Source organism: Enhydra lutris, unplaced genomic scaffold, assembly GCF_002288905.1.
Source record: "Enhydra lutris kenyoni isolate GAN:26980312 unplaced genomic scaffold, ASM228890v2 scaffoldscaffold86, whole genome shotgun sequence".
Lineage (NCBI taxonomy): Eukaryota > Metazoa > Chordata > Mammalia > Carnivora > Mustelidae > Enhydra > Enhydra lutris.
The window spans coordinates 4,059,059-4,086,203 of record NW_019154170.1 but is presented as its reverse complement, the minus strand read 5'-3'; the positions used below and the strand labels follow the sequence as shown (position 1 = coordinate 4,086,203).

The window sequence follows — 27,145 nt, the reverse complement described above, 5'->3', positions numbered from 1 at the left end:
CCACAGCTTGCTACCTGCTCCCATAAAGGTCGCACTCTGCTGGGAGTGACAAGCAGCCAGAGGTCATTTCAGTAAGGGGTTAGCCCTGCAGAGGGAGGGGAGGAGGGTGTGGGATTATTTGTCATCCTATGGACCAGCTGGGGAAACTGAGCTCTGAGCGGTGAAGCAATCTGCCCAAGGTCACACAGCCGGGGAGGGGGGAGGCACAGGGACCTGAATCCAAAATGCTGCGAGTCAGCGCCACCCCGCACCTGGGACAGAAGGGAGGCGGCCCTATTGGAGGCTGGATGTCAGTTCACCCGGGCTTTCGCGTCTTTCCATCAGGAGGAGGGGGTGTGCGTTACTGATGCTCCTTCAGACCCCTGCGCAGAACACAGCGGGTTCCTAGGGTTGCCAGATTCGAAAACAGAGGTTTGGGACCCCCAGTTAAATTTGCATTTCTGATGAGCAACGAAGTTTATTTTTTACTATACGTATGTCCCAAATACGAGTAAGCCTTAGGTATACACGGGTTTAAGGAAGCCTATCACCAACCCCTTCCCCAACGCCACGCGCCAGACTACAAGTCCCATAACCCACCGCGCCATCCCTTTAGGAAACGTCTATCATGATTTCTTTATTCTTCTTTCATTCATTCTTCTAAAAACGCTACAACCCACTCACTGCGTGCCAGGCCTCGCACTGGGTTCTGGGGATACACGAACGCAGGAAGCAGACAAAAGTCTTTGCCCTCGTGGAGTTCAGCATCTACGTTCCTCAGGAGTTTTAAGGGATTTCTGACTTCGGCCAGGAAGACTACAGCTCCCATGAGCCCCTGCGCCGCGTCACAAGACTACAATTCCCAGGAGATTACGCGCCCCAGGCTGGCCCCGCTAGGCTCTCATTCCAACTTCCTTCCGGGTCGCAAGGTTACGTCCTGCCTCCACCTCTCGCGCACCAACCCCCCACCACCACAAAGACAGCTTTTGAGAAAGTTCCACTCCAAATAGTTGCCTTAAAGTCTCCGTATTTTTCTGACTCGCGTGTTACGTGAAACTTCATCCTCAGGTTTAGCCATACGGTCCTTCACAACGTCCTCCACGGGGAAGTAACCCAGCGGGCCTACCACTCCCAGGAGGCTCCGCGCGCGCCCGGAGGACTACGACTCCCGGGAGGCAGCGCGGCGGGCGGGGCTGCCCGTGGCGGTGCCCGCAGGACCCCGGAGCAGGCGCGGGCTGCCCGGCGCGGCGCCCGCAGGACCCCGGCGGCTACCCATGCTGAGGTGAGTCCGCGGGAGCCGCCGCCGCCGCCGCCGTCCCGTGCCCGCCGCCGCTCCGCGCGGCCCCGCCGCCGGCCAGGATGCTGGAAGAAGCGGGCGAGGTGCTGGAGAACATGCTGAAGGCGTCGTGCCTGCCGCTTGGCTTCATCGTCTTCCTGCCCGCCGTGCTGCTGCTCGTGGCGCCGCCGCTGCCCGCCGCCGACGCGGCGCACGAGTTCACCGTCTACCGCATGCAGCAGTACGACCTGCAGGGGCAGCCCTACGGTGCGTGCGGCCGGCCCCCGCGGGCCCCGGGACGCGCCGCGCCCGCCGGCCCGGCTGCAGCCCCGCCGAGTCCCGCCGAGCCGCGGCCGGCCCCGCCGAGTCACCTGCGTGCTTGCGCCCTGCGACGCGCCCGGCTCTCGGCGCCCCGGGCGCTGGCCCCGGCAGCCCCCGCCCCGGACAGGGCAGCGCGCCCCGGATCCCGTCGCTCCGACCCTCAGGCCACGCGTCCGCTCTGCTCCTGGACCCGGGCCTCGTCCCCTCTGTCTGATGCCCAGCCGGGCCAGAGGCGCACTGCCCGGGCCCCCTTCCCGCGCGCCACCGGCGTCCGTCCTCGCCGGGTCGTGCCCCCGAGCCCAGAGCACCCCCTCGGCGAGCCCGGCTGGAGGCAAGCCTCCTCGCTTAGTTCCTGCCAGGCGGAGGCAGCCGGTGGGCAGGTCCCGCCAGCCCTGACCGTCCTCGGCCCCCAGGGGCACCCCGGGGCGTTCTCTTCAGTGCCAGTGTTCCGCGGCCGGGGGCTCAGAGCTCTGATCACTCACCGGGCCTGGCTTCCGCCGAGGCCCACCTTTCCAGGCTCCCTGCTTTCTGGGCCCAGCTCATGAGCCAGGCACCCATAGCCCCTTTCAGTCCCGGTGCCTGTGGGCTCCTGGGGGTCCTCGGACCCTGTGTGTCATCCTTTCCCTCGGTGCACACCCACCGCCTGGTCTCAGTCTCCCTCTGGGTCCCCGCGTGCTCGCTCTCCCCGGGAGTCCTGGATCGTCTCTGGCCCTGGCTCTCCTCTCGCTCAGCCCCCATGGGCCTGGATCCAGCACAGATCCTTGCTGTCCCCTCCAGTCCCTTCTGCTGTCGAGGTCCTGATCCCAGCCCCTGCGCCTGGATTCTGAGCGCCTGTAGCCGTATCTGGTGTTGGCGGACCTGCCGGCCTCCGGCGTTCTTGCCTCAGGTCCCTGCGAGAAGGGAGCCCCTCCCCGGTCCTGGGCCTCCGCTCCGAGCCCATCTGCTCTTGGACTGGGCCCTCCTGCTAGAACATCTCAGGCTCAGCCTGAGCTCTGTGGACCCCCAGCCAAGTCCTTGGGGAGCCCCTCCAGGCCCCCCCTGGAGGCAGGTCCAGACCTCCCCTCACATCCCTCCTCACCCCAAAGGCCGTTGCCGTTTAGAGCAGTGGTTGTCAACCCCGTGGTCGGTCATTGGGTGACGACTTCGTGGTTGTCACAAGTCGGGGGGTGGGTCCTGGCATTGAGTGGGTGGGAGCCGGGGATACCACTCATCACCGTACAGCGCCCAGGACACCCCCCACAGTGACCCACCCGGCCCTGCATGCCCGCAGCACCACGGGGCCGACCGTGGGTGAGTGATGCTCTTGGAGCCCCCGATGTCGTGGGCCCGTTTTTACAGGGTGTTTCCCGTTCTCCTGGGTGAGGGTCTTTACCAGCGCCGTCTGGTGGAACTTTCTGGGGTGGTAGATGTGTGCTAATGCGGAGCTGGCCGCCACAGGGGGCCCCTGGGCACTTGAGCTGTGGCTCGGGCAAGGCGGGATGGGGGGAGTTCTGAGTGCTGGATAGTTGTAATGAGCTGAAGTCGCCCGGTGTGGCTGGTGGCTGCCGTCCTGATCTAGACCTCTGTTGATTTCCCAGAGGACTCTCCCTCCCCAAGGCCCAGGTCCGAGGACTTGAGATAACCATTTCTCCGGATCCGAGTTGGCTTCCGTACTGCTTTCTCTTCCTTGTCCTCCCTTCCCTGGGTCTGTTGTCCCCAACCCTGGGATGCCCTCCCTTTCCTTTCTGTGACTTGACATCTTCGCCTGCGCGGCCCCGTCCCTAGCTCCGAGCGAGAAGCCCAGGTGCAGCCTGTCTCGCGCGTGGCATTTGTGAAGACCTTGGGCTCTGGGGGTGAGCACAGGGCCTGGGGGCGGAGGCCCACCTGCCCCAGCCAAGGGCTGTCGGTGGCCCGGCTCTCTGTGTGCAGCTCACACCTCCCGGCCCCCGGCCAGGCACAGCAGGCACATTCACCTGGGGAGAAGCCGAAGGGGTGACGTTGCCTATGGGGGAGGTGGGTGGCTGGAGGCGGGGCCCCTAGTGGGGCTCAGGGGAGCCCGGCCTCTCCCGGATGGCGTTGTCCCCGAGAGCAGCTCTGCTGGGTCATCGCGATTGCGATCTCCCCTCTGGGTGCCTGCAGGCTCCGCGCCTCCTGCTGCAACCCCTGCTCTGGGTCTCTCTTCTTTCCTAATTTCCTGTTCACTCCTCTTGAGAAATGCAGGCTGACTGGCTGCTGGGAAGGAAAGGCGTGTGCTCTGTGCCGCGGGGTGAGCGGGGCCGAGGGTAATCGGCCAGGTGCAAGGCCGTGGGGCGTGACCTCAGCGCTCCCACCTCCCACCCGGCAGACTCTGGTCCTCCCAGGTGACCTGGCTGCACAGAGTGGCAGCTCCTCGCCGTCTCACCGGATCCCCTGGGCTAACACAGGGCCCCCCAGCACCTGTGTCCGCCTCGTCCCCCCGTTGTTGTGAATAAAGTTTGCTGGCACGTGGTTTGCAGAATAAAGCTTTACAGGCCACTGGTTGGCCTGCGTCTCAGGCTGTTGAGACCAAGCCTGTGTGGCCAGCAAGGTGAGAGGGTTGACCTTCTGGCCCTTGGTGGAGCAGCTCGCCACCCCTGCTCAGGTCTGGTCCTGGGAGAGAAGCGGTGACTTCTGTCCCGGTGCCTGGTGCCCTCCCCTGTGGCGTCTGCCAAGCCTGCCTCTTCCTGTCTGGACGGGGCGCAGGCTGCAGCTTTCCATCAGCACGAGAGGGTCTCGGCCCTGAGGGGGCCCACGTCTACCCAGCTCTGCCCTCCCCCTTGCCCTTCCCTGGCTTCCTCCCTGTGGACAGCAGAGGCCGCATTCCGGCCCTGCAGGGGCACCCGGCGGAGGACACGCACAGTAGGCTCTATAGGTGGCCCTCCCTGTCCACACCCCCCCCCCCCCCCCCCCCCCCCCCCCCCCCCCGTCCACACCCCCGGCTGATTGGGAGCGCCTCTGGGAGGCTGAGCTGCAGGACAGGTGCGCCCGGGGAGCGGCCTTCCCGGCATTCCAGGAGCTTCAAGGACGGCCTGAAGGTCTCCTGCCCTCTCCCTGCTCTGCCCTCCTGGGGCTCTCACTGCCACGGCCTCAATCAGAGAAGAGGCCCCTCGAGGGCTGGGAGGGGTAGAGGCGGGGACCACCCCCTCCAGCCCTGGGGCCCGTGGCCCACCCTTGCTTCCCCTGCTCCTGAGATGGCCTTCCCCTGCCCAGCCCCACACCGCGGAAGCTGGCCTTCTCCCGCCTGCCTGGCACCTTCCTGGAAAGCAGAGGCGGGGACCTGAGGGGGCCCCTGGTGGCCTAGCGTAGGTCCTCATCTGTGTGGACGGGCGATGCCTCCCCCTACAGCCTTGACCTCCAGGACGGCCAGCCCGAGCTCCTCTCAGGGAGCGGGACCGCTTCTCTGCGTCTTTTGAGTGCTCGCTGTCCGCATCCCAAACTGCAGACCCTGTGGCAGGGGCGGGGGGCCATGTCCGCCCCACGGGCCGCGGGGTTCACTTGTTTTGCACATCCCGGGTCGGCCTGCAGCTTCTGAGGCATTTGGAGTCGTGGCTTACCTTTGCCGTTTGGGTGATCGGACGTCCAAGTGGGATTTCTGGCAGCGTCCCAGCTGAGCGCCGGGACCCTGGGAGCTGGCCGTGCCCCCTTTCCCATCCGTGAACGGGGACAGATGGCCCGGAGGGTCAGCCACGTGCCAGCGCCGGTGGGAAGTGGTAGACGGCGCGGCTCCTCGGTCCCGCATCTAATGTCTGCGCTTGGGTGCCCTGTGTAGGGGGGAGATCCCCGCTGGCCTTCAGAAAGTCTGCACCGCCCTGGTTCTGAGTCCCCACTTCTCTTCGGGTGGGGGTGGGGTCCGGTTCCCCGGGACTCCGGCTGGAGCTCTCCCTGATTTTCTGGAGCTTTCTTCAGCCGTGGGAAGAGAGGTGGGACGGGCCCTTGGATGCGGAGCAGGGGCTCCCACCCGCAGTGATACTGTCCCAGGGGACCCTGGGTGATGTCTGGGGTCATCTGTGGTTGTCGTGCCGGGGAGAGCTCCGGCGGCACCGAGCACGTGGGGAATGCTGCCCGGACCCCCACAGGGCCCGGGGAGGGAGTCGCGACTCACCGGGGTTGGAGTGGACACCGCACCACTAGGCAGTGAGGGGCTGGCCGTGGCGGACGTAGTGGTCTCCAGCTGGGGGTCCCGGCGCCCCACTGAGGGAGGCCCTCCCTGCCCTCCCGCAGGCACGCGGAACGCAGTGCTCAACACGGAGGCCCGCACCATCGACGCGGACGTGCTGAGCCGCCGCTGCGTGCTCATGCGGCTGCTGGACTTCTCCTATGGGCGGTACCAGAAGGCCCTGCGGCAGTCGGCCGGCGCTGTGGTCATCATCCTGCCACGGGCCATGGCCGCCGTGCCGCAGGACGTCATCCGGGTGAGTGTCCGCTCCGCCTGCGGCCGGAGGAAGAGCGCTGGGCTGGGCTGGGGGTTGGCGGGAGGCCCCGGGCGCGGCCCTTCACCTCCTCTGCCGTCTGCCCTTCAGGAGGCGGGATGGTGCTGGCTCGCCTCCTGTCATCGCCCCCTCCTGCCCAGACGGATCCTGTCCCCGAGGGTCACCGGGCTGTGTCTGGGCACATCTGTGCTCACGGGGATTGGGGAGCTCCTGGCATTCAGTGGATGGGGCTGGGGGGCGCTGCTCTGTTCCCCAGCACCCAGGACGCCCCACAGAGTGACCTGCCCGATGGCCACAGTGCCCGGGGCAGAGAGTGTCCTGACAGGACTCGGGAGACAGCTCGGATGAAGACGCTTTGGCAGTCGAGCAGGTGTCAGGTGGTGGAGGGGACTTCACGCTCACCGCCGTCCTGTTTGGTGCCGGGCATCTTGTGCCCACCCGTGGTGGGGGTCCCTGCCATCAGACCAGGGTGCCGGCGTCTGTCGTCCGCCCACAGCGAAGGGTGTGACGGGCGGTGGGGCTGGGAGCAGCCCATGGGGACACCAGATCTGACCTCCTGACCTGTTTGCTCCCTGATGGGTCCCGCCCGGGGGCCCCGTGGGCATTGCCGCCTCACCCGTCCCTCCGTCCTTGTCCTCTTTGTACCCTCGGCCCCCCTTCCGTCCTGTTTTCCAGCACAATCCTGGCCCTGTTGGCCAACTGCGGAGGAGGCATACCCGCACCCTGGGACAGGCCCCTGGGCAGCCTCTCCCCCAGCCTAGGAGCCCCCTAAACGGGTGTCTCTTCCACAGCAATTCATGGAGACCGAGCCGGAGATGCTGGCCATGGAGACCGTGGTCCCCGTCTACTTCGCTGTGGAGGACGAGGCCTTGCTGTCCATCTACGAGCAGACGCAGGCCGCGTCCGCCGCCCAGGGCTCTGCCTCTGCTGCCGAAGGTAGGCCTGGGCTGCAGGAGCAGGCGGGCTGTGGCCATGCCAGGCGGCTTCTGGGGCCCCGTCTCCCGGCGAGCACGTGGTGCGGTACGCAGCCGTGTGGGTCAGTGGGCCGGCCCTGCCTTGGGAGGGAGGGCTGTCCCGGCGGGCCTCTGGCTTGTCGAACCTGTGGGCGTCCAGTGGGTTTTGTCTGTTCTATCTGCTGAGGACAGGGCGTCTCCATCATGCTGGAGCCCATCGGGTGGGGCAGCCGTGTCCTTGGGGAGAGGAGGACACAGGTTTCTTCTGCTCCGGGGACCGGGGACGTCCATGAGCTTGGCGCAGGGGCGGGTGGCTGTGGGGAATGAGCTAGCAGGAGTAGTCGAAGAAACGCCCCTGAAAAGACCCGCCTGATGCTCCATTCACCCCCGTGCAAGTGGCGGGCGGCGCTCGGAGTCTCCCCTGCTGGTCGGCCTGGGGCTGCGTGGTGGGTTCAGCAGCTCTCACTCCAGATGCCGGGCCCTTCCCCGGGTGCGGTCTCAGGTTGTGCTCCAGGTCACGGGGTCGCTTCTGCATACAGTGGGGCTTAGACTGGACTCCTACTGTCTGAGGCATGGGGGCCGCGGGGAGGCCAGCTCGGGCCCAGGACCCCCCAGCACGCGGCTGACCTCCCCCACCTGTCCTCAGTGCTGCTCCACACCGCCACGGCCAACGGCTTCCAGATGGTCACCAGCGGGGTGCAGAGCAAGGCCGTGAGTGACTGGCTCATCACCAGTGTGGAGGTGAGTGCCGGCCCTGCCTGCCACATGGAGACCCGGGGAGGGGGGCACCGGGCTCCCCGAGTTGACTCCCACGCCTCCCCCTGGGGGCAACTTCTGATCGGGAAATCGGGTCCAGTCTCCCACCAGCCCCCGCCGCACATCAAGCCTCCTTGTCCTGCCTCAGGGCCTTTGCACCGGTGGTCCCTGCCTTGCAGAGAGGTCTCCCTCGCACGGGGGCTGCCCCTTCTCATCATGTTACAGTGTCCCCAGTGTTGGATTCCTAGAAGCCCTCAGAACTTTCTGGGGCCGCACACCCCTGTTGTTCAGAGCTCTGCTGATGTGGGAGGGAGCCGAGCTCTGGGTGGGGAAGTAGCCGGTTCAAGCCGCCAAACGTGAAGGAGTCGAGCCTGTCCTTAGGCCCGGTGGTGGTGTAGGCAAGTGTTGAGGGCAGAGGCGCCCCCGACTCTGCCGCTCTCTCTCCCTCATGCACCTGGGGTGGGGGGCGGACGGCAGCCTGGCGGTGGGGTGCACCCTGGGCCGGGGAGGGCGAGGAGTGCAGAACCGTGAGGTGGGCAGTGTCTGCTCCGAGGTGTCATTGCGTCTGTCGTGTCTGCACACCGGTGAGGGGGTCTCCCTGGCCATGAAGGCACCGGGCTAGGGGGCGAGGGGCGAGTGCTCGGTGGCAGCCCGCCAGCCTGCTCGTGCGCGTGTGCCCCGAGTCTGGAGCGGGGACAGCCTCCCCTGTGGGAGCGTTGCAGGCAAGGCCTTTGCACACGCCTGGGGCCGGAGCCCTGCGCTGGCGCGCTGGACCTGCTGTGGCTTCACTTTCTCCTGAGTGATGGTCCCACCCGACCCGTCGGGAAGCCGCGCTTCGTCAGTTTCTTTCCCGTCAGCCCGAGTGCCAGAGGCGCTGAGACCGCACATCGCGGCCTCTGTCGTGTCCTTGGAGGCTAACCAGGGTTCTGGAGCACGGGAGACCCTCCGCGACCACGCGTCTGGGAACGTGCAGGACCCCGGGCCCAGTGGCTTACGCCGGATGGTGCCCGGCTGCCCTGCCCCCACCTGGTGTCGGCGTGCAGGCGCAGGTGGGACTTGGGCAGACCCAGGCTCGCAGCCACCGCCTCCCTGTCCAGGACTAAGTGAGTCCGCCTCTCCGTGAGCGCCTTCTGAGCCCCGCTGTGTGCAGGCGGCGGCAGCGGGCAAGGTGCCCTCCTTCCGTGAAGGCCTCACTGGCAGGTGGGGAGGTCTGAGGGCAGCAAATGGGCACTTAGACACAGCAGAGAAGGGCTCTGGCAGGACAGTAGGTGCCGTCGCCTAGCGGCCCCGTCCCCTAGTGGCCCCGTCCCGCGTGTGCAGGGGCCCTCGGGGACATCCAGGCTGCAGGCCTATGGCAGCGAGGACCGTGCCCGGCCCAGGACGCCCCGGGCTGCCCTGCACAGACCGGGTGCAGGAGGAGGGCGGGCGGGTCGGTGCAGCTGGACGGGCCCATGCAGGATGTGGGGAGGCCGCCGCAGCATCTGCGCAGTCAGTGAAACTCAGAGGAATCCTTCTCTTCCCCCTGTGTGAGGGATTGTGGCGGTTTGGGCAGAGAAGGCCCCAGCGACCAGAGGCCTTGTAGTCAGGCTCCCGAAGGTCGGGCCGAGCCGCAGCTGGCCTGGTCGGCTGGAGTCAGTAGCAGCCGGAGCCGGCCTGGCTCCAGGGGGCCTCCTCGCCACGAGAGGGTCTGTGTCAGGTGCCTGCCAGGCTGCCTTGTTTACTTTTGGCAACCCCTGCACCGCCCTGAGCCCTTTGCCCCTTTGCCATCCCTGCTGTTTGCGCGCAGGTGGGGATGCTCGGCTGGCCCCCTGCTCCTCTGTGCCCCATCGGGCCACCCAGCCAGCCCTAGCCTCGGCCCATCTGTTGGGAAAGGGGCCCCGAGCCCCCAGAGGCAGCGGCGTGGCCCCGGTCTGGCGCGTCCGCAGTCTCACGCTAGGACCCGCAGCCAGCATGTGCCCCCGGGTCTCCGGCGGCGGGGAGAGATGCCAGCGACACCTTCCCTCCGACACGGCCAAGGCCTTCGCAGAGCTCACCCTCTGATGGGAGACTCAGGAAACGGCCTCAGCCGTGCGCCGGCACAGACCCCTGGGCTGCGCTGTGGGACCCCCTCTCTGCACCCCGCGAGTAGCTCTCAGGGGAGGCGTGGAGGCCGAGGCGTTGCTGACGGAACGTCGTTCTCTCTTGTCCCGCATGTGACTTTAGCGAGGGCCAGTCCCTATGTGAAGAGACTCGAGCCGGGCCGTGGGCGCCGGGACCTGGGCTGTGGCGGCGTCCCATACTGGCACCTTGCCTCACCCGCAGAGCTCTCCCGCCAGCACCCCCGGTGGCCTGGGGCCCCGTCCTGAAGGATGGGCTGGGCTCCAGGTGGGGCAGCAGGCTATGGCCCTCTTGATCATTTCTGCAAATAAAGTGTTAGGGACACGTGGGCACAGCCGTTCGTTCACGTATCGTCCATGACAGCTCGCAGAGTCGGAAGTACTGCCCTACCTGTGAGTGTGGCCTGGGCTGTTTCTGGCCGTTGGGGCCCCGGCCAGCAGCCCCTTCACAGACTGTGTCTCCGCAGGGGCGGCTGACTGGGCTAGGCGGAGAAGACCTTCCGACCATCGTCATTGTGGCCCACTACGATGCCTTCGGAGTGGCCCCTGTACGTATGCGTGCTCTCCCCCTCCCTGTGCTGCTCTGGCCGAACCTCGGAGGGCCCCGGAGCCGGGTGTCCTCCTGAAGCAGAAACAGGCTAATCTGAGGCAGCTCCTGTGGCCGGAGTCCCACGGCCGATAGGTGGCCGGGCCACGGATTGAGACCAGGTGTCCCTGTCCGTCCCCAGGCCCAGGTGTGGGGATGTACCGAGAGGACCCCATAGCCCAGCAGATAGTCATCCCCAACGGCCGTGGTTTATACAGACAGAGGACAGGAGGCAGAATGAGCTCAGGGTGGGGCTGTGGGGGGCGGGGGTGGGGACACCAGGCGGGAGCTCCCAGAGCTCTCTCTCGGGGTGTCCCACAGGACATGCTTAGTTCCCACCAAACGAGACAGGACTGTGCGTGTGTGCTGTGGTCTCCGGGGGCTGGCAGAGACCCAGCGCTGGGTTCTCTGCAGGGTTGGTCTTGCGGGCCCGTCTGCCCAACTTGGGGAGGGGAGCAGGCGCTCAGCCCGAACCTCGCATCTGCACAGACGGTCTAGGGACACGAGCCCCCCAGCAGTGAGGCTGGCCAGAGCCCACAGTCCGGTTCCAGATGCCGCGGAGGGCCAGCCTTGCGAATCCGCCTCCCCCGGGCCATGCTCTCAGAGCCCCCACCACGGCGAGGTCAGGGCTCACGCCAGAGCGTGAACGGTGTCTGCTCTTCCTCAGGCAGGTCTTGCTCTGGAAGAAAAACCACCTGAGCAAAGAGGTTGCCAATAGTGGCCTGAGGTCCTGACCAGGGGACCCACAGTGCGGCTGTCCCAAGCGCTACCCCGCCTGTGAGGCCAGGGCCTCAGCGGTCCACCCAGAAGGCTCAGCCCGGTCTTCCTCTCCCTCCCGCCCGACCAGCAGCCCTTTGAGATGATTTGTCCCAATCTCCTCCCCCTACCACAGAGTGTTTTTACTTATTTCCGAGATGGAATTCACGTAACGATTTTTTTTTTTTTAAAGATTTTATTTATTTGACAGACAGAGATCACACGTAGGCAGAGAGGCAGGCAGAGAGAGAGGAGGAAGCAGGCTCCCGGCTGAGCAGAGAGCCCGATGCGGGGCTCGATCCCAGGACCCTGGGATCATGACCTGAGCCAAAGGCAGAGGTTTTAACCCACTGAGCCACCCAGGTGCCCTGTAACATTTAAATTGTTCTTTTAAACCGCGTAGTTTAGTGGGACACTCACAGAGTTGTGCAGCCATGGTCACTGACTTCCCGAAGGTTCCATCTCCCCTGAACGAAGCCCTGTCCCCATCAGAAGCCACACCGCATCTGCGGTCCCCTTCCTGTCCGTGGAGGAGCCTGGTCGGGGCGTGTCACACGCGTGGACTCACACCCCGTGTGGCCTCCTGTCTGGTTCCCCCCGTGCACATCGTGTCGTCTTCTGCCCCTGAATTTCAAAGTCGATGTATGATATATGGGCGTGTGGACCATGACCTTGGGAGGGTTCCAAGGTCCCCTTACCACGTGGTTGGGCACGTTGCTTCCGATTGTAGGAGCTGGATGGGTCTGGGTCTGCCCAGTGGAGGGAACCCGTTCCGACCCCCCTCGCGGTGGTATGGGCGTGCCGCGCTCCTGGGGCAGGTGCTGACTCCAGACGGAGGCGGCCCCCCCTGGGCTCCAGGGCCCCGGGGCAGAGTGCTGGGAAGTGAGCAAGAGAGCTGGAAGGGCCCGGGCCCCGGGGGCTCAGCCCTGCAGACATGGGGTACCGTCCTCCTAGGGGTGGGAGCGGAGCGGGGAGCCGTCCGGTGGCGAGGCGGGGCTGTCCGGGACCTGCTCTGGCTGCCACTATGGGGACCACGAGGTGCCGGGCAGGACCTGGGGCTCACTCCTGGCCTTGTCTCCCGCCCGCAGTGGCTGTCGCACGGTGCGGACTCGAACGGGAGTGGCATCTCCGTGCTGCTGGAGCTCGCCCGCCTCTTCTCCAGGCTCTACACCTACAAGCGCACGCACGCGGCGTATGGCCGGCGGGAGGGGCTGCCAGGAGGGCGGGCTGCTGCGTGTGGGGGTCGCGCACCCGGGAGTAACAGGGTCTGTGCTGAGGTCTCCTCCCCCATGGGCCTGGAGCTGAGCCCTAACTAGATCCTGTCCTGCAGGCCCACGGGGTCCTGTCTGGGGGTGTCTGTGGTCGCCACCCTGGGGGCACTCCTGGCTCCTGGCTTCGAGGGAGTGGGGGGCAGGGGTGCAGCCCCACCCCCCAGAGAGTCAGCCATGCTGGGATGGGGAGACCCTGCTCTGGGGGCTGGTCGGGATTCAGTACCTGGGGGGACCCGCCTGCTCGCCAGGGTCGTGGTCCTGGTCCCTCTCCTTCACAGCCGGTCCCCTGCTGCCCCACGCCAGGTACAACCTTCTCTTTTTTGCTTCTGGAGGGGGCAAGTTCAACTACCAGGGCACGAAGCGGTGGCTGGAGGACAACCTGGACCACACGGGTGAGCGGCCCCCGGGGGAGCTGGGGAGACGGGGTGCCGGGGTCCTTGCTCCCTGCCCGTCCCAACCATCTGCTGCCCCGCAGACTCCAGTCTGCTCCAGGACAACGTGGCCTTCGTGCTGTGCCTGGACACCGTGGGCCGCGGGGACAGGCTGCACCTGCACGTGTCCAAGCCGCCGCGGGAGGGGACGCTGCAGCACGCCTTCCTGCGCGAGCTGGAGGCGGTAGGTGCCCCTCCGCCGCAGCTTGGCCCGGGGCCGCGGTGGGATCCAGGGCTTGGACACTCCCGGCTATCAGGGCCCCGTGAGCCCAGCCGGGGTGGGACCGCGGGGCCAGGCGCCAGCCTGACCGCCCCCACACGCAGGTGGCTGCCCACCAGTTCCCGGAGGTCCGGTTCTCCATGGTGCACAAGAAGATCAACCTGGCGGAGGACATCCTGGCCTGGGAGCATGAGCGCTTCGCCATCCGCCGGCTGCCCGCCTTCACCCTGTCCCACCTGGAGAGCCACCGTGACGGCCAGCGCAGCAGCATCATGGACGTGAGGTGAGCGTGGCCCCAGGGCCTCCCCGCTGTCTGCCACCACGGGTGATCTCTGCGGGGCCGCGGCGTGGACAGACGCCTGGAAGGAACAGACCTGGAATGTGGGTGGTCAGGAGGGCGGCAGGCCTGAGCCTGGTGACGGGGGAGCTGGGGTCGGGTTCCTGAGCCCCCCCCTTGTTAGGGACGGGGGGCACGTGGGTGTGGTTTGAGGTCTTCTGGCCCCCACACGTGATATCCAGACCCCACCTGTGACCCTCAGACGCCGAGCATTGTGGTCTGCCTTGTGGCTCAGAGGCTGTGGTTCCTGCCCCTGGGCCTTCACACGGCCATGCGGAGGCCTGGAGAGTGGTGCCCCGTCTCCTCACACCTCCTCGGAGCCCTCCCCACCTCTCCTTCCTCGCTCTCGTCAAGATGCTGGGCTTCTCTGGCTTCTGCCAGTGGAGGATTTCATTTCCCATTCGTGTCTCCCAGTGGTGTGTCAGCGCTCCGCAGGGCCAGGGTTTATGGTGGCCGTGGGGCTGGGTGTGGGCCGGTCTGGCCACGTGCACTCGCTGGCCAGCCTTGGGCCTGTCCCAGCTGCTGGCCATGTGTCTGCTGGGGGTTGAGCAGCTGGACCTGCAGGAGGCACTGCCTGGCTTCAGGCAAGGCCCAGAGAGAGAACAGGTGTGGGCAAGGCTGTGGACTGTTCCTGGGGCATCAGCGAGGCTTGCTGGAGGAGGTGATGCTGGAGCTGAGGGGCATGGGCCCGGAGAAGGGTGTTCGAGGGTGGAGGGAGTGAGAGCCAAGGAGAATGCTCCCCCGGCTTCCCCCCCCGGCAGCCCAGCACCCCCACCTGCTCCCGTCAGCAACCAGCGGCCAACTCTGTTCTGCACCCAAGCCCCTTTTCCGGGTCTGCGTGTCGCCAGCTATACTGGGTGTCCCCTTGTCTGTGGTCCCCCAGTCTTTGTTCCTGCGGTCACAGATGGTCTCCCCCTTTCACATGAGGACATCCGCCGTCCCACATGGAGCTGTGCTCTGGCACTCGCCACGTCCGCAGACGCCCGGCTTCCAAATCAGGCCCCGTTCCTGGGTTCTGGGTGGGGGTGAGCGTGGGTAATGCCGTTCGCCCCCGCGGCATCACCTCAGCCCTGCCTGCGACAACGGTGGACGGGGGTCCCCCAGCCACCCCCACATCTGCGGCAAGGAAACAGGCCCAGGGCCGCGGTCCTTCTGGCAGACGCGGGGCAGGCGCCCCCAGAGCAGGCTGCAGCCTGTCTCCTGTTGTCGTTGGAGACACAGCACAACCCACACCTGTTTTTCCCACGCCTGTGCTAAGGTCCCGGGTCGACTCCAAGACGCTGACCCGCAACACCAGGCTCATCGCGGAGGCCCTGACCCGCGTCATCTACAACCTGACGGAGAAGGTGAGGCGCCCCCCGCGCCCCCCGGCTCTGACGCCTCCCAGCCCGCGGGTCGGACTCAGGGCCGCCCCTCCTCTCTCCACAGGGGACCCCCCCAGACATGCCGGTCTTCACGGAGCAGATGGTAACGGCGGGGGCCGGGTGGTGCGGGGCGGCAGGGTCGGCGGGGGGGTGGTTCCCGTGACCTCGGCCCCCCCCGCAGCAGATCCAGCAGGAGCAGCTGGACTCGGTGATGGACTGGCTCACCAACCAGCCGCGGGCCGCGCAGCTGGTGGACAAGGACGGCACGTTCCTCAGCACGCTCGAGCACTACCTGAGCCGCTACCTGAAGGAGGTCAAGCCACACCACATCAAGGCTGACAAGCGGTGAGTCCGCCGCTGCCCCCACCGGTGCCCCGTGGCTGCGCGGCCGGCCCCCCGGGGGCGAGGTCGAGCCAGTGAAAGCAGAGGGCGGAGAGTAAAACGGAAAGTGCGGGATCCGATTAAACGGGAGTTCCACGGAAATGAGTGTGTTTAGTGTAAGTATATCTCGTGTAGTATTTGGGATATACTTACGCCAGGAGCCAGTTCTTCTTCCTCTGAAATCCACACGTAACCAACGTCCTGCATTTCATCGGGTAGCTCTAAACCACCCGCTCTCTGGTCCTTCTGTGCCCGGGTCCCCCATCTGGCCTGTGCCCCTCCCACCATGGGCCGAGCTAGCGCTGCAGGGCCTCGTGGTAGGGCGGGAACCTGCCAGTGTGCACAGGTGGGAGATAGCCCACACTGCTTGGGGCCCCTCGCTGGCCCTTTGCCTTCTCCCTACTCATGGTGTGCCTGGGAGTCAGGGCTCTCGGACAGAAGAAACTGAGGTCCAGAGTGGACCCCCAGCTGTGGAGCCAGGGTCTCTGATGCCCAGACGCTGACCATCTCCCCTTGGTAGTAACGTTCTGTGGACCACTAGACTCTCACACAGTGACTCTAATCCTTTTTTTTTTTTTTTTTTTAAAGATTTTATTTGTTTCGAGAGGAGAGTGTACGCACACACGGTGGGGAGGGGCAAGGTAGAGGGAGAGAGAATCTCAAGCAGACGCCACACTGAGCACGGAGCCTGACGCAGGGCTCGATCTCACAACCCTGAGATCGTGACCTGAGCAGAAACCAAGAGTCAGACACCCAACTGACTGAGCTACCCCGGCGACCCCTATTCCGTTTTTAATGAGTACAATTTGACACCCGAAAAAAGCAACAGGGAGTAGAGGCCAGTCCTTACCCCAGGAGGGTCTGCATGGCCTCGTGCGTGCGCACACACGGGCACGCGCGCTGCCTCCTCCTCCTGGGCTGGTGGGACTTCTGGGGGCTGCGGGAGGCCACGGGGCACCAGGTGAGTGCGCTGTCTCCGCAGGGACCCTGAGTTCGTCTTCTATGACCAGCTGAAGCAGGTGATGAACGCCTACAGGTGAGTGGTGCCCCCGGTCACGGCCCAAGGCGCGTGGTCCAGTGGCAGACACTCCCCCGACTCTCCGGTGCCCCGCTTCCCCCCAGGGTCAAGCCCGCCATCTTCGACCTGCTCTTGGCTGTCTGCATCGGCGCCTACCTCGGGATGGCCTACACGGCGGTCCAGGTGAGCACTGCTGAGTAGAGGCTCAGGTGGGAGGCAGGGCCCCTATTGTGGGTAGACCAGGCTGGGCAAGTCCTCAGCCCTAACCCTGCCTAGAAGCAGACGACCCCCGGTGGCACTCGGGCCTTCCTCGCGGTGGCGGAGCTCCGACCTCGCGGTGGCGGGGCCCCGGCCTCACGGGATCCTCCCTGCTGCCCCCAGCACTTCGACCTCCTGTACAAAACAGTCCAGAGACTGCTCGTGAAGGCCAAGACGCAGTGACGTGGCCCCTTGCCGGTGCCGAGCCCCTGCCTGCCGCCCTCCCCGCTCCTGGCCGGCAGGAGGGCAGGGCTGCACCCCGGGCTCCGCGGCCGAAGCCCTGAATTACAGAGCTTTTCTGTGTTGCTCTTGAGGACCTGGGGGTTCTTTCTCTTTTTTGTCCTTGAACTCCCTCGGAGGAGCTTTTGTTGGAGGGCCCAGGGCCGGGCCTTGGACTTGGGGACAAGTATGTGGATGAGCTCCTGGCCCCGCTGCCCCTGATCAGGGCTCGCTGGCCGCGGGATGGCCAAGGAGATGCCCCCGCATGTCCTCCACGTCCCTCCTCTTGGCCGTGATGCTGAGTGGGAACTGCAGGCTACGCGGCAGGGGGCCGCCTTCACTGGCCCCGGTCTGCCCGCCAACCCGCCCGGATGCCCCTCTGGTGACGCGGGTGCTCGTCCTGTCTGAAGAAGGACCCCCAGGTTCCGGCCCCTCCCTTGGAAGCCTCGCGTTTCCCCACACTGGCCTGGGCCGAGGGCAGCCGCCTCAGGGTGCGGCCTTGGAACGTGACTCCCTTGAGCCCCAGTGGATGCTGGTGCCCTGAAGACCTGCGGCCTCCCTGGTCCGGCTCCCGCGCCGTTCACCTTCGCGTGTGCTTCTCGCCGCCTGCTGCCCCTGCCCCTCCGGGCCCCGGGGGACTGGGGCTATCCCCCAGGAACCTGGGTACCTTCGGAGCCCCTGGGGCAGGAGGCGGCCGTGGAGGAGAGAGAAGGCCTCTCCCCCTCTGCCCCTTACCTTGGGCTCGCTGGGCCTCCGCCACCTCATCCACAGAAAGGAGGGTGTGTTCTGGGCCCCCAGGAGGGTGTCCAGGCTGGGGGTCAAGGGAGACCCTGTGCTGGAGAAGGTGCAGCTGCGGGCCCCACAGGGCTGCCCTTCCCGGGGCCTGGGACCTGGGGAGGAAGGTCCAGGCCTGAACCCCACAAGTCAGGCTCCTTGGAAGGGAAGGGGTGCGGAGGGGGCGTCGAGCAATGCTGAGACTGATCTCAGGGAGACCCAGGCGAATGGATTCATTAGCAATATAATCAATTAGGTGTTCTGTGCCCGGTGGGGGGGGGGGCCTGCCTGAGCCTCCAGGGAGGCCTTCACAGAGGCCAGCCCCCAGAAGCCAGCTCGCTGCGGGGGACAGGCTCCAGGGGGCTGCATCTCCGCCTCCGTCCTGAGCCTCCTGCCTTTGGCAAGCCCCGTCCTCCCTGGTAGGGCTGCATCCCAGCCCCCCCAGGCCAGGAGAGCGGCGGGCATGGGAGCCATAGCCTTTCTTGCCTGTGCCACTTTGCCCTGCTGGGTGGCCTGTCTTCCCCCAGACTGTTTACTGAGTGCCCAGCCAGCCCGGCCACCTCTGGGGGGCAGGACGCGGGGACTGGTGGAGGCTCGTTGTCTCCCGTGCAGGTGGGCCGCTGGCGAGTGGGTGTCCTTCCTCCCAGGGCAGGTCGTCGGCTCCGGCTGGTTGTGGGATGCACTTGGACGATCAGAAAATAAAGCCATATCGAACGATGAGCCTCACGTGTCCTGTCTGGGGGCTGGTGCTCAGGACTTGGCTGTTCCCACCCCCTCCTGCCCCCAGCTGCCAGATGGGGGTGCAGACCAGCTCGTCGTCCCCTGGGACCGCGCCGGGCCACAGACAGGGTGCTGCTCCCCGTGCAGGAGGCCAGAAGTCGGGGGGGTCAGGGAGCGGGCAGGCCTTCCTTCCGAGGCCGTGGGGGGTTCTGCTCGGGGCGCACTCGGCTCCCGCCTCCGCCTCCAGGTTCTGCGAGGCAGGCTCTCTTGGTCTTGCTGTTAGGGACCCCAGGCATGGTGTCGGGGCCCACCTGTGGGCAGCACTGAGTCCTTTCGACTCATTGCACGTGCAGATCCTCCTTCCTGGTCAGGTCACGCGCTGATGTTCCGGCGGACGTGGACTTGGGGGAATGCTTTCCACCCAGGAGGGGGTCAGCAGGCTGTGCAAAGGCCCGCCCCAGCCCCAGACCAGGCTCCAGGGAGGTCATGGCCAGGGCGCGGTCACTCGAGGTTGGTGGAGGGGGTGTCCGGCCCCGGGTCTCTGCTCCAGGCCTGGGAGCCCCCATTGCCTGCCCTTTGCACGGGAGGACCCCATCTGGGGCTTACCCCTCTCGGGGTCACCCTGATCTGTCAGTCCTCCGACAGTGTCCGTGTGTCCAGCTCTTTGACACCCAGAAGAAAGAAAGGTCTGTCCTCGGTGCTTACGTTCTGGGTGCGGGGGAGGACAGACCACGCGTGTTCTCGGGGTTTGCTGGGGTTTCGGAGGGGCGGTGGGGAGATCCCGGAGCTGAGCTGTGTGACGCTCCCCCTGCGGGGTGCTCACGGGCGCCCTCCGGTGGCCGCCGCAGGGAGGACGCGGGTGACAGTGCGGCAGGCTGAGGGACGGGCTGGCCGCTGGGTGGGGGGCAGGCTCTGCATTCCCAGAGCGCGCTGGGTAACCAAGGAGCGCGGGTGGGGGCCTGGAGCGGGGCGGCTTGGGATGCCCCGCCCCCAGGGTCACAGCCACCTCTTCTCAGGCCATCTCCCTTCTGATCCCCTGGGCTGGAAGGCGGCTTCGGCCCCCGCGTCAGCCCCCTGCGTCGAACTCCTCAAGTTGCGGAGGAAAACAGCCGAGATCTGCTCGTGTTAAGGTACACAGAGCTTTCCTTTAGACCCAGAAAGTTCCCCTGACTGACAAACACCAGGAAAACAAGCCACCGGTGACCCCGGCTGGGGTTTTTCCGTGCGGCTGCTCGGCGCCGGTGGGTGTGCAGGATCTCTCATGTTGAGAATAGGGTTCCTTCCGTGTGGGTTCTGGGTACGGTTGAGCCTTAGCACAGGCTGTCGAAGCCGCAGTCCGCCTTCGCCGTGGCACGAGCCATCGGTCGGCCCGTGTGTAGTTACCTGCAGGTCCCTGAAGCGAGCCGGAGGGAGTGACCAAACCGGTCAGGAGGAGGAAACCGTCCCTGGGCCGTCCTGTAAAAGGTCCGCGGCAGGTGGCCCCACGCCGTCCAAACCCATGTTTGGACCGAGACGGCGTTTTGCAGGCGAGGGGCGTGTCGCGAGAGGCATGGTGTGAGGGTGTTGTGTCCTGCGAGCACACGCGATCCCGTCAACACCCCAGGGCACGGAACGGCCCAGTCACGCTCGAACAGTTGTTGCCTCGCTGCCCTTTGCCTCCCCTGCCCCATGCCAGGGGCCATGCTGGGCCTGGGGATATGTGGGGGGCCACACTGTCCACTGGGGAAAACGGGGAACAAGTGAAAACAGATGGGGTGTGGGCAGTGAGACTCCTTCAGGAGGCTTTTGAGTGAAATTGGAATGACAGGGATTAAGCCATGTGGAAATTAGGGATAGCGGTCTAGGCATTGGGCATAGCCTGTGCAAAGGCCCTGGGGCAGGACCGTGCCTCGTGGGTGTAGCTGGAGCCAAGTGAGCTGTGGGGGGAGAGGGAGTCGGGGAGAGGGGAGGGCCACGCAGGGGCTGGCGGGAACTGGCAGGGCGTTTGCATCTCACCCAATGTGATGGGGGAACCGTGGGGAGGAGGTAGGCCAAGGGGAGGAGCCATGTGGACTGACTTGCATTTGGAAAGGTCAGTGGCTCCTGGACGGTTAGGAAGATGAGGGCCAGTGACCTTCAACTTCAGTGCTCCAGCAAGGGCCCCGTGGCCTCCATGAGGACCCCGAGGGGGTGGCTTTGACCTCTCCCCAGGGGTCTGTGTTTTAAGGCGATAAAACAGAGTGAGCTTCCTTCCAGACCCCCTCTGTCTCTCCCCAGAGACACTGTTCTCCGTCTCTGTCCTTTCTGTTCCTTTTTTTCCCCCCATATGCTCCAGTGTGGGGCTTGAACTCACGACCCTGAGATCAAGACCTGAGCTGAGATCAAGAGTCAGACACCGAACCGACTGAGCCCCCCAGGTGCCCCTTTTATGTTCACACTTTTAGGGGCGTCTGCCTGGCTCAGTCGGTGGGGCGCGGGGCTCTTGATCTCAGGGTTGTGAGCTTGAGGCCACGTTGCGGGTAGAGAAGACTTAACGTATTTTTAAAAAATAAAAATTTGAAAGACCGTTTTTACATACATCCTTAGGATCACACGGACCGTCTTCAGGAGTGTTCTGTATACGGCTTAAACGTTTTGCATAAACATACTGTCCTCAGTTTATATTAACTTGGCTTTTATAGTTTTCCTTATATACACGACCCTTTCTGCCAGTGAATGGTGTTCTGTCCCCAGAAGGTGCCTGGAGTTACTCACCCAATTTCCTGCTGACGGACACACAGCTGTCCCCAACTTCCGCCACGCAGTCCTTCACAGGGGCCTTTCGGAGCACCGGGAGGGCCCCGGGCCTGGTCCAGCCTGCTGCTTGTGGTTCTAAATAAAGTTTTATTGGCACGTGGCCCGCCCACCTGGTTATGTCTCCCCTGCAGCTGCTGGTGAGCTGAGCAGTAGGGACCCTGTGCCCTGCCAAACCCAAAATGTTTGCCACCCAGCTCTTTCCAGGAACAGCCTGTGATCCCCCATCTGTGCTCTGGTTTTCCTCTCTTTCATTGTGGAGGAACCATCCACTGCCGGAGAGCAGAGTGGACCTCTGGTCCTTTGGCAAGAACACACACTCCTGGCTTCCGAGAGCTGCTCTGATCCCTCCAGGAGGGGTGGCAGGGGTCGCTCAAGGACACGTGGCTCCAAGGGGCCACAGAAATGTCTCCAACGGTGGCCCAGGACACAAGGGGCATCCTGCGTCCACGCCTGGCACCTGCCCCCAGACCGGAGACCTCCAGGAGGAGCAGGGAGAGGGGCTCAAACCAGGCAGGCTCTCGAGGGACAGATGGGGACGCCACCCAGGGCTTTAAGAAAAATCCCTGTTACCTAACTTGTTATTTGGCCATAATTTCAGATTCAGGAAACGTTCCAGGGATGCCATGAAGAACTCTTTAACCCCTTCGTGCGCTCTGGGAATGCGAACGTGTCACTTCTATGTCGTCCCTTTCTCCCTTTCCCTGTCTGTCCCCACCCCGTTCACTCCTAAATTTGTCCCGGGGCATTTCCTAAACTGCAGGACGCCCCTCCCTCCTCACAGAGCACTCGCCCAGCTCAAGAAGTGGACACAGATTAATGACAGACAAGTGCTGGTCATTGTCCCCAACAGCGTCCTCCGTGGGTAAGAACATTCCAGATCACGTCTGCATTCTGGGTCCTGTCTCTTTAGCCTCCTCTACCCTGGAATGTTCCCCCGTCTTTGTGTCTTACGATCAGGACCCTTTTAGGGGTCCTGGCCGGGTGTCTGTACAATGGCCCACAGGCTGAGTGTCCCGGTGTGCCCACATGATCGGGGTCAGCTTCTGTGTCGTGGGGGGGGGGGCGGTCCGCAGCCCTGATGCCGTGTCCTTCCCGGGGCATGAACCCCGACGGCGGAGATGATGTGGCGTCTGAGGTTTCCCCACCGGGGAGTAACCGTTGTCCCCTTTGTGGCCAGGCAATGGGGGGGGCCCTGCCCCTCCAAGGACCCAGCTGCTGGGGATGCCCGCCCGAAACCGAGATCCTCTGATGGCCGACAAGCCGGGGCGCTTCTCGCTCCGTCCCTCCTACATTTACCTGCTGGATTAAATGCCCACTTGTGTTTCCAGTTTACAGAAGACAAAAGAGAAATTCAAGCCCAGGAAGTGTCTTGCCCTGAGGTCAAACGGCAAATGGGAGACAGGGCTGGCTTTTAGGTTTTTTTTAATTCAAAACAAAACTGTGTCATAGAGACCGATTCACTGACCATAAAATTCACCCATGTCAAGGGTACATTGCAGTGGTGTGTAGTATACTCACAGAGCCGCGCCTCCATCAGCCCTAATTCCAGAATCTTCCATCACCCCAAGGAACGCCCCGCCCCCACCCCCACCCCCCAGCAGCCGCAGGTTCCCCTTCTGTGTCAGATTTGCCGTCGCAGACACTTCCAGGCACAGGATCCTACGGTTCCGAGCCCACGTGGTTCCGATGACGAGTCCAGGAACACACTGGGGCTGGCTCATTCAAAAAAGAGAATTTATTATCCATCTTTCTCATTCTTACTTGGCAAAAAAAAAAAAAAAAAATTGATGACTCCCAGGTTCAGCCCGGCGCACACCCAGCCCCCTAAAGGGTTCCTCTTGCTCTCACACTCAGATTCCCAGCCGGAGAATTCAGCGGCCCCGTGGGGCAAGTGGCCACCCCTGGACCCAGGGTCTGTGGCCCACTGGGGGGATGGGGGTGCTGGGGGTGTGGAGGGGGCGGGACCGAAGGGCGTTGGGGTCCAACGGGACGAGGTGGAGGCTGACCGTCACCCATACGCTGTGCCCCTACCCGCGGACTGGCCACTTCCCCACCAGCAGAAAGCCAGGATGTTGACAGCAGGGGAAGGGGGACGGGGGTGGGCAGGTACCCAGAAAGGACAAGGAGCCATTTCTCATTCCTCCTCCTGGGTCTCAGCCCTCTTCATGCCCACATCCGGTGGAAAGTCCAGTCGGGAACGGCGCAGACATCGCCTGTGGCCCCTCCCCGGAGGCTCGTTGGGAATGCAGAGTCCCAGGCCTCAGCAGGCTCGGGCTCCGCATCACCGACAGGATGCCCAGATGGGCACATGGACATTCTCTGCGCGTCGCCTGCTGGCCCCGGAGCTGCCCGGAGAGGGGGCCGCGTGGTGAGGACGCAGCTGGGCGACTCAGTGGGAATGACAGCCCCGCAGCTCGGACGAGGGTCTCGCGTTCCGAACGCCGCCGGCCGACCCGCTCGACTGCAGCTTCTTGGGACTCGGAAGAGAGCCCAGGGGCTCGCCGCACTCCAGGGACTGGCCCAGGGAAGCCGTGAGACCGTGAATGTGTTTCCGGCCACTGAGTCTGCCGTAGTGGTCACGCGGCCCTGGCCAGCTGATGCAAGGCGAGCGGGTGTCCCTCTCACATCTGGCACCAGGGTTTTCCTGTGGGCTTTGCTCTCCGCCCCTTAGAAAGCTACCGCCTGGGTGGCTCAGTGGGTTAAAGCCGCTGCCTTCGGCTCAGGTCATGATCCCAGGGTCCTGGGATCGAGCCCCGCGTCAGGCTCTCTGCTCAGCAGGGAGCCTGCCTTCCCTCCTCTCTCTGCCTGCCTCTCTGCCTACTTGTGATCTCTGTCAAATAAATAAATAAAATCTTTAAAAAAAATTAAAAAATAATAAAAATAATTTAAAAAAAAAGAAAGCTACTGCAGCGCCTTCCAGCCCCCTCTTGACGTCTCCTTACGGTTTGCAAAGTGCATGCTGCTGGGTGCTTGAGGGACGAGTCCCGAATCAGACGTGGGGGAGTTCTCAGGGTCCATGCAGGGGCCGGAGGCAGTGCTCAGGGCCACCTCCTGCATGTTTGGGGAGGAGGAGGTTTTTTTTTTTTTTAAGATTTTATTTATTTATTTGACACAGAGAGATCACAAGTAGGCAGAGAGGCAGGCAGAGAGAGAGGGGGAAGCAGGCTCCCCACTGAGCAAGGAGCCCGATGCGGGGCTCGATCCCAGGGCCCTGGGATCATGACCCGAGCCGAAGGCTGTGGCCTAACTGACTGAGCCACCCAGGCGTCCCGACGAGGAGGTTTTGACACAAGAATGTCCGTCCCCAGGGTTTCCCGCCAGCCAGGGAAAGGACTGGGGGCAAGAACCGGGATTTAAGTGAATTTGTAGAGAGTCTAAAAACTCGGTGTCTCTTGGTTATTTCGAGGTTGAGGGTCATTTTGGGGCTGGGACTCAGCCCGCTGCCCATCCAAGGTATCATGGGAGCCTCACAGCTCCGTTTGGTGGGACCATCCCTGCCCCTCCCCACAGCATACTGATAACGCAGCGGGGCCCAGAGAGTGCAGGGCATTCGCCCAAGGCCACACAGCACAAACCACCTTTTGCTAGGCTTAGAGCACTGTCCCCTCAATCGGGGTTTCCCAAAAGATGGGACTCCCACCGTGATTTGGGGGTGGGGGGCTGATGGAAAGACCCTAGCGTGAGAACGGCCCACTTCCTCTGGCTCACGGCCGTTCTGCTGAAGTCAGGAGAAAGTCTCTCGGGAGCCAGTGGGTCTTTTGCGCCTCTGATGCCTGCTGGTCGCCCTTCTGAACCGAGAGCGAGAGCGTCCGCGTCCTGTTTAAACCCACGGATGAGTATGGTTTTCTAATATCTCATAGATCTAATCAACCTCATTCCCTTTTAAGGCAGCAACATAGTTTTGCCTTTAAGATGAATTTTGTAAAGCTTTATTTGTCGGAAGAGAGAGCGAGCACAAGCAGGGGGAGGGACAGAGGGAGAAGCAGGTTCCCCGCTGCACAGGGAGCCCGCTGCAGGGCTCGAACCCAGCACCCTGAGATCATGACCTGAGCCGAAGGCAGAGGCTTCACCCACAGAGCCCCCCAGGCGCCCCAGCCTTTAAGATCAATTTATGTAAGTTTGCTTTGTTTTGTTTTGTATTTAAAGAGCTGGTGAGGGACACCTGGGTGGCTCATTCAGTTGGGCTGTCCAGCGCTTGGTTTTGATTCAGATCACGATCTCAGGGTCGCGAGATCGCGCCCGGCATGGGGCTCCACGCTCTGCGGAGCATCTGCTTGAGATGCTCTCCCTCCCTCCCCCTGCCCTCCCCATGCTTACTCTCACTCCTGCGCTTGCTCGCTCTCTAAACAAACAAATAAACAAATAAAATCTTTTTAAAAAGCTGATTACAGGGACTTGAACAGATACCCATGCTCCCAGCAGCCCAAGCGTCCACAATGTGTCCATCCTCGTGGTGGAAGAGACACCGGCCGCAGCATGGATGGGCCCTGAAGACGCACGAACCGAGTGATTTGCCGGGAGCCCCCTCCCTGCCCCCTCCGGCAGGCTGTGCTCTCACCCTCTGCTTCTCCAGTGATGTCCCAGCTGGCAGGTTTGGGACCCCTGCCATGATGCCGATGGCGACCACATTCCCCCTGCACCACGGCTGGAAGCAAGTCAGAGAAGCGACCGTGGGGACTGCAGACGCACCAGCTGCTCTTCCCGCCCTGCCCTGGGCTGAGCTGCGTCCGCCCGGGCAGGGGGATGAACTCCAGGGGCAAGCGTGGCTCAGAAGGTGGGTGGCTGAGTTTAAGCCCCCCAGGGCCAGCCGGGAGCTGGACTGGGCTCTCCCCAGCCCCTTCCCTCCCCACACCAGTTCATTTTGGGTAGAAGCAAGAGGAAAATGCATCTTTAGCTCACAGGGTGCCTGCTGGGTTTAATTTTTGTCCTTTTTACCAACTCTCCTGGCACATCAGAGGCCCACAGGGCTTCGGGCGCCGTGCTCTAGTCTCCATGGAGACGGAACCTGTCTCCAGCCCCGCTCCACCAGCCGGTCCTGGGGCTGAGCCGAGAACCAGGGGCTGGGCGGAGAACCAGGGGCTGGGCAGGGCCGAGGGGTGGGATGCTGTAGGAGGACCCCTGACTCACCGCCACCCCTCCCCACCCCACCTCTGCCTCTCAGCCAACCCTGATGTCCTGCCCTTGTCCCTGATGTCCTGCTTCTGTCTGCGGTTGGACAGGGGGCTACTGGTGATGATTATGAAAACAGCCGTTCCCTGAGGGCTGAGAATGTCCCAGGCACTACACGAAGCCTCACCAGTTAGCTCACTGAGTCCATGCCAGGGACAGCCCCCTGTTCACTCCTTGGTGTCACTTGGCAAATAAGGAAACCAAGGCTTAGCCACCCGTAGTGTGAGGGAGATGGTGTGGGATCATGGGAAGTGGGTGGGCTCCAGAGTCAGGGGGCTGCGCTCAAATCCCAACCCTCTCTGTGTGACTGGACCTTTCCGAGCCTCAGTTTCCCCCTCTGTAGAGTGGGTATAGAAACAGTACTCCCCTCTTACGTTTGGTTGCTTTGAGGATTGTGCTGGGAGGGACCAGGGTGAGCTCACGTGGGGAGAAAGCTTAAGCGTGGGGGTGGGGGGGCTCCAAAAAACCCAGTCATCAAGATAAAGATTATTTTAATGCAATTTTAAAAAGTCTACACTGATGACCAGCAAATCCATAATTGAACAAAATGTCAACACTTTAAATAGAACCAGTGTTCCCGAGTTTCCCTTTTGGCTCAGCATGGCATTGTGACGGGTCCTGTCTTTGTTTTAAAACAGAATTTTTTATTTAAAATAAAAATAAAACAAATTAAAAATTAAAACCAGGACCAGTAACAGTGCCGTGCTGAGCAATGGGAAAATTCAGTAATACTAATTCTGTGTTTATTTAAAATTATGGTATCCTGTTCATTGTAATTTTTTGCATTTTGACCTTTTAAATAGCACATTAAGTGCTTTTTATTTATTTTTTTAGAAAGGCTTTTAAAAAAGATTTATGTATTCACTCTAGAGAGAGAGAGAGCTCGCAAGCAGGGGGAGGGGCAGAGGGAGAGAGAATTTCAAGCAGGGTACAGAGCCCGATGTGGGTCTCTATCCCAGGACCCTAAGATCATGACCTGAGCTGAGACCAAGAGTCAGATGCTTAACCAACTGAGCCACCCAGGAGCCCCTGCATTAAGTGTTTTTTAAAGATTTTTT

At 63.3% G+C, this 27,145-nt stretch overlaps 1 protein-coding gene across 2 annotated transcripts; it reads left to right on the top strand.

The window, feature by feature from the left end:
* The first annotated feature begins 1,250 nt into the window (after positions 1 to 1,250).
* On the top strand, positions 1,251 to 18,143 carry LOC111161794 (nicalin). 2 transcript variants are annotated; one of them, XM_022525755.1, is made up of 15 exons: positions 1,251 to 1,522; positions 5,795 to 5,985; positions 6,795 to 6,939; positions 7,603 to 7,697; positions 10,276 to 10,356; positions 12,239 to 12,342; positions 12,725 to 12,813; positions 12,897 to 13,036; positions 13,177 to 13,355; positions 14,668 to 14,755; positions 14,838 to 14,876; positions 14,958 to 15,118; positions 16,137 to 16,190; positions 16,277 to 16,355; positions 16,554 to 18,143. In XM_022525755.1, exons 1-15 carry the CDS (start codon positions 1,339 to 1,341, stop codon positions 16,611 to 16,613), a joined length of 1,689 nt encoding a protein of 562 aa, XP_022381463.1. In that variant the 5' UTR covers positions 1,251 to 1,338; the 3' UTR covers positions 16,614 to 18,143. The 2 variants fall into 2 exon arrangements, with proteins under 2 accessions (XP_022381463.1, XP_022381462.1); XM_022525754.1 differs by having other exon boundaries at positions 14,955 to 15,118.
* The last annotated feature ends 9,002 nt before the right edge of the window (positions 18,144 to 27,145 follow it).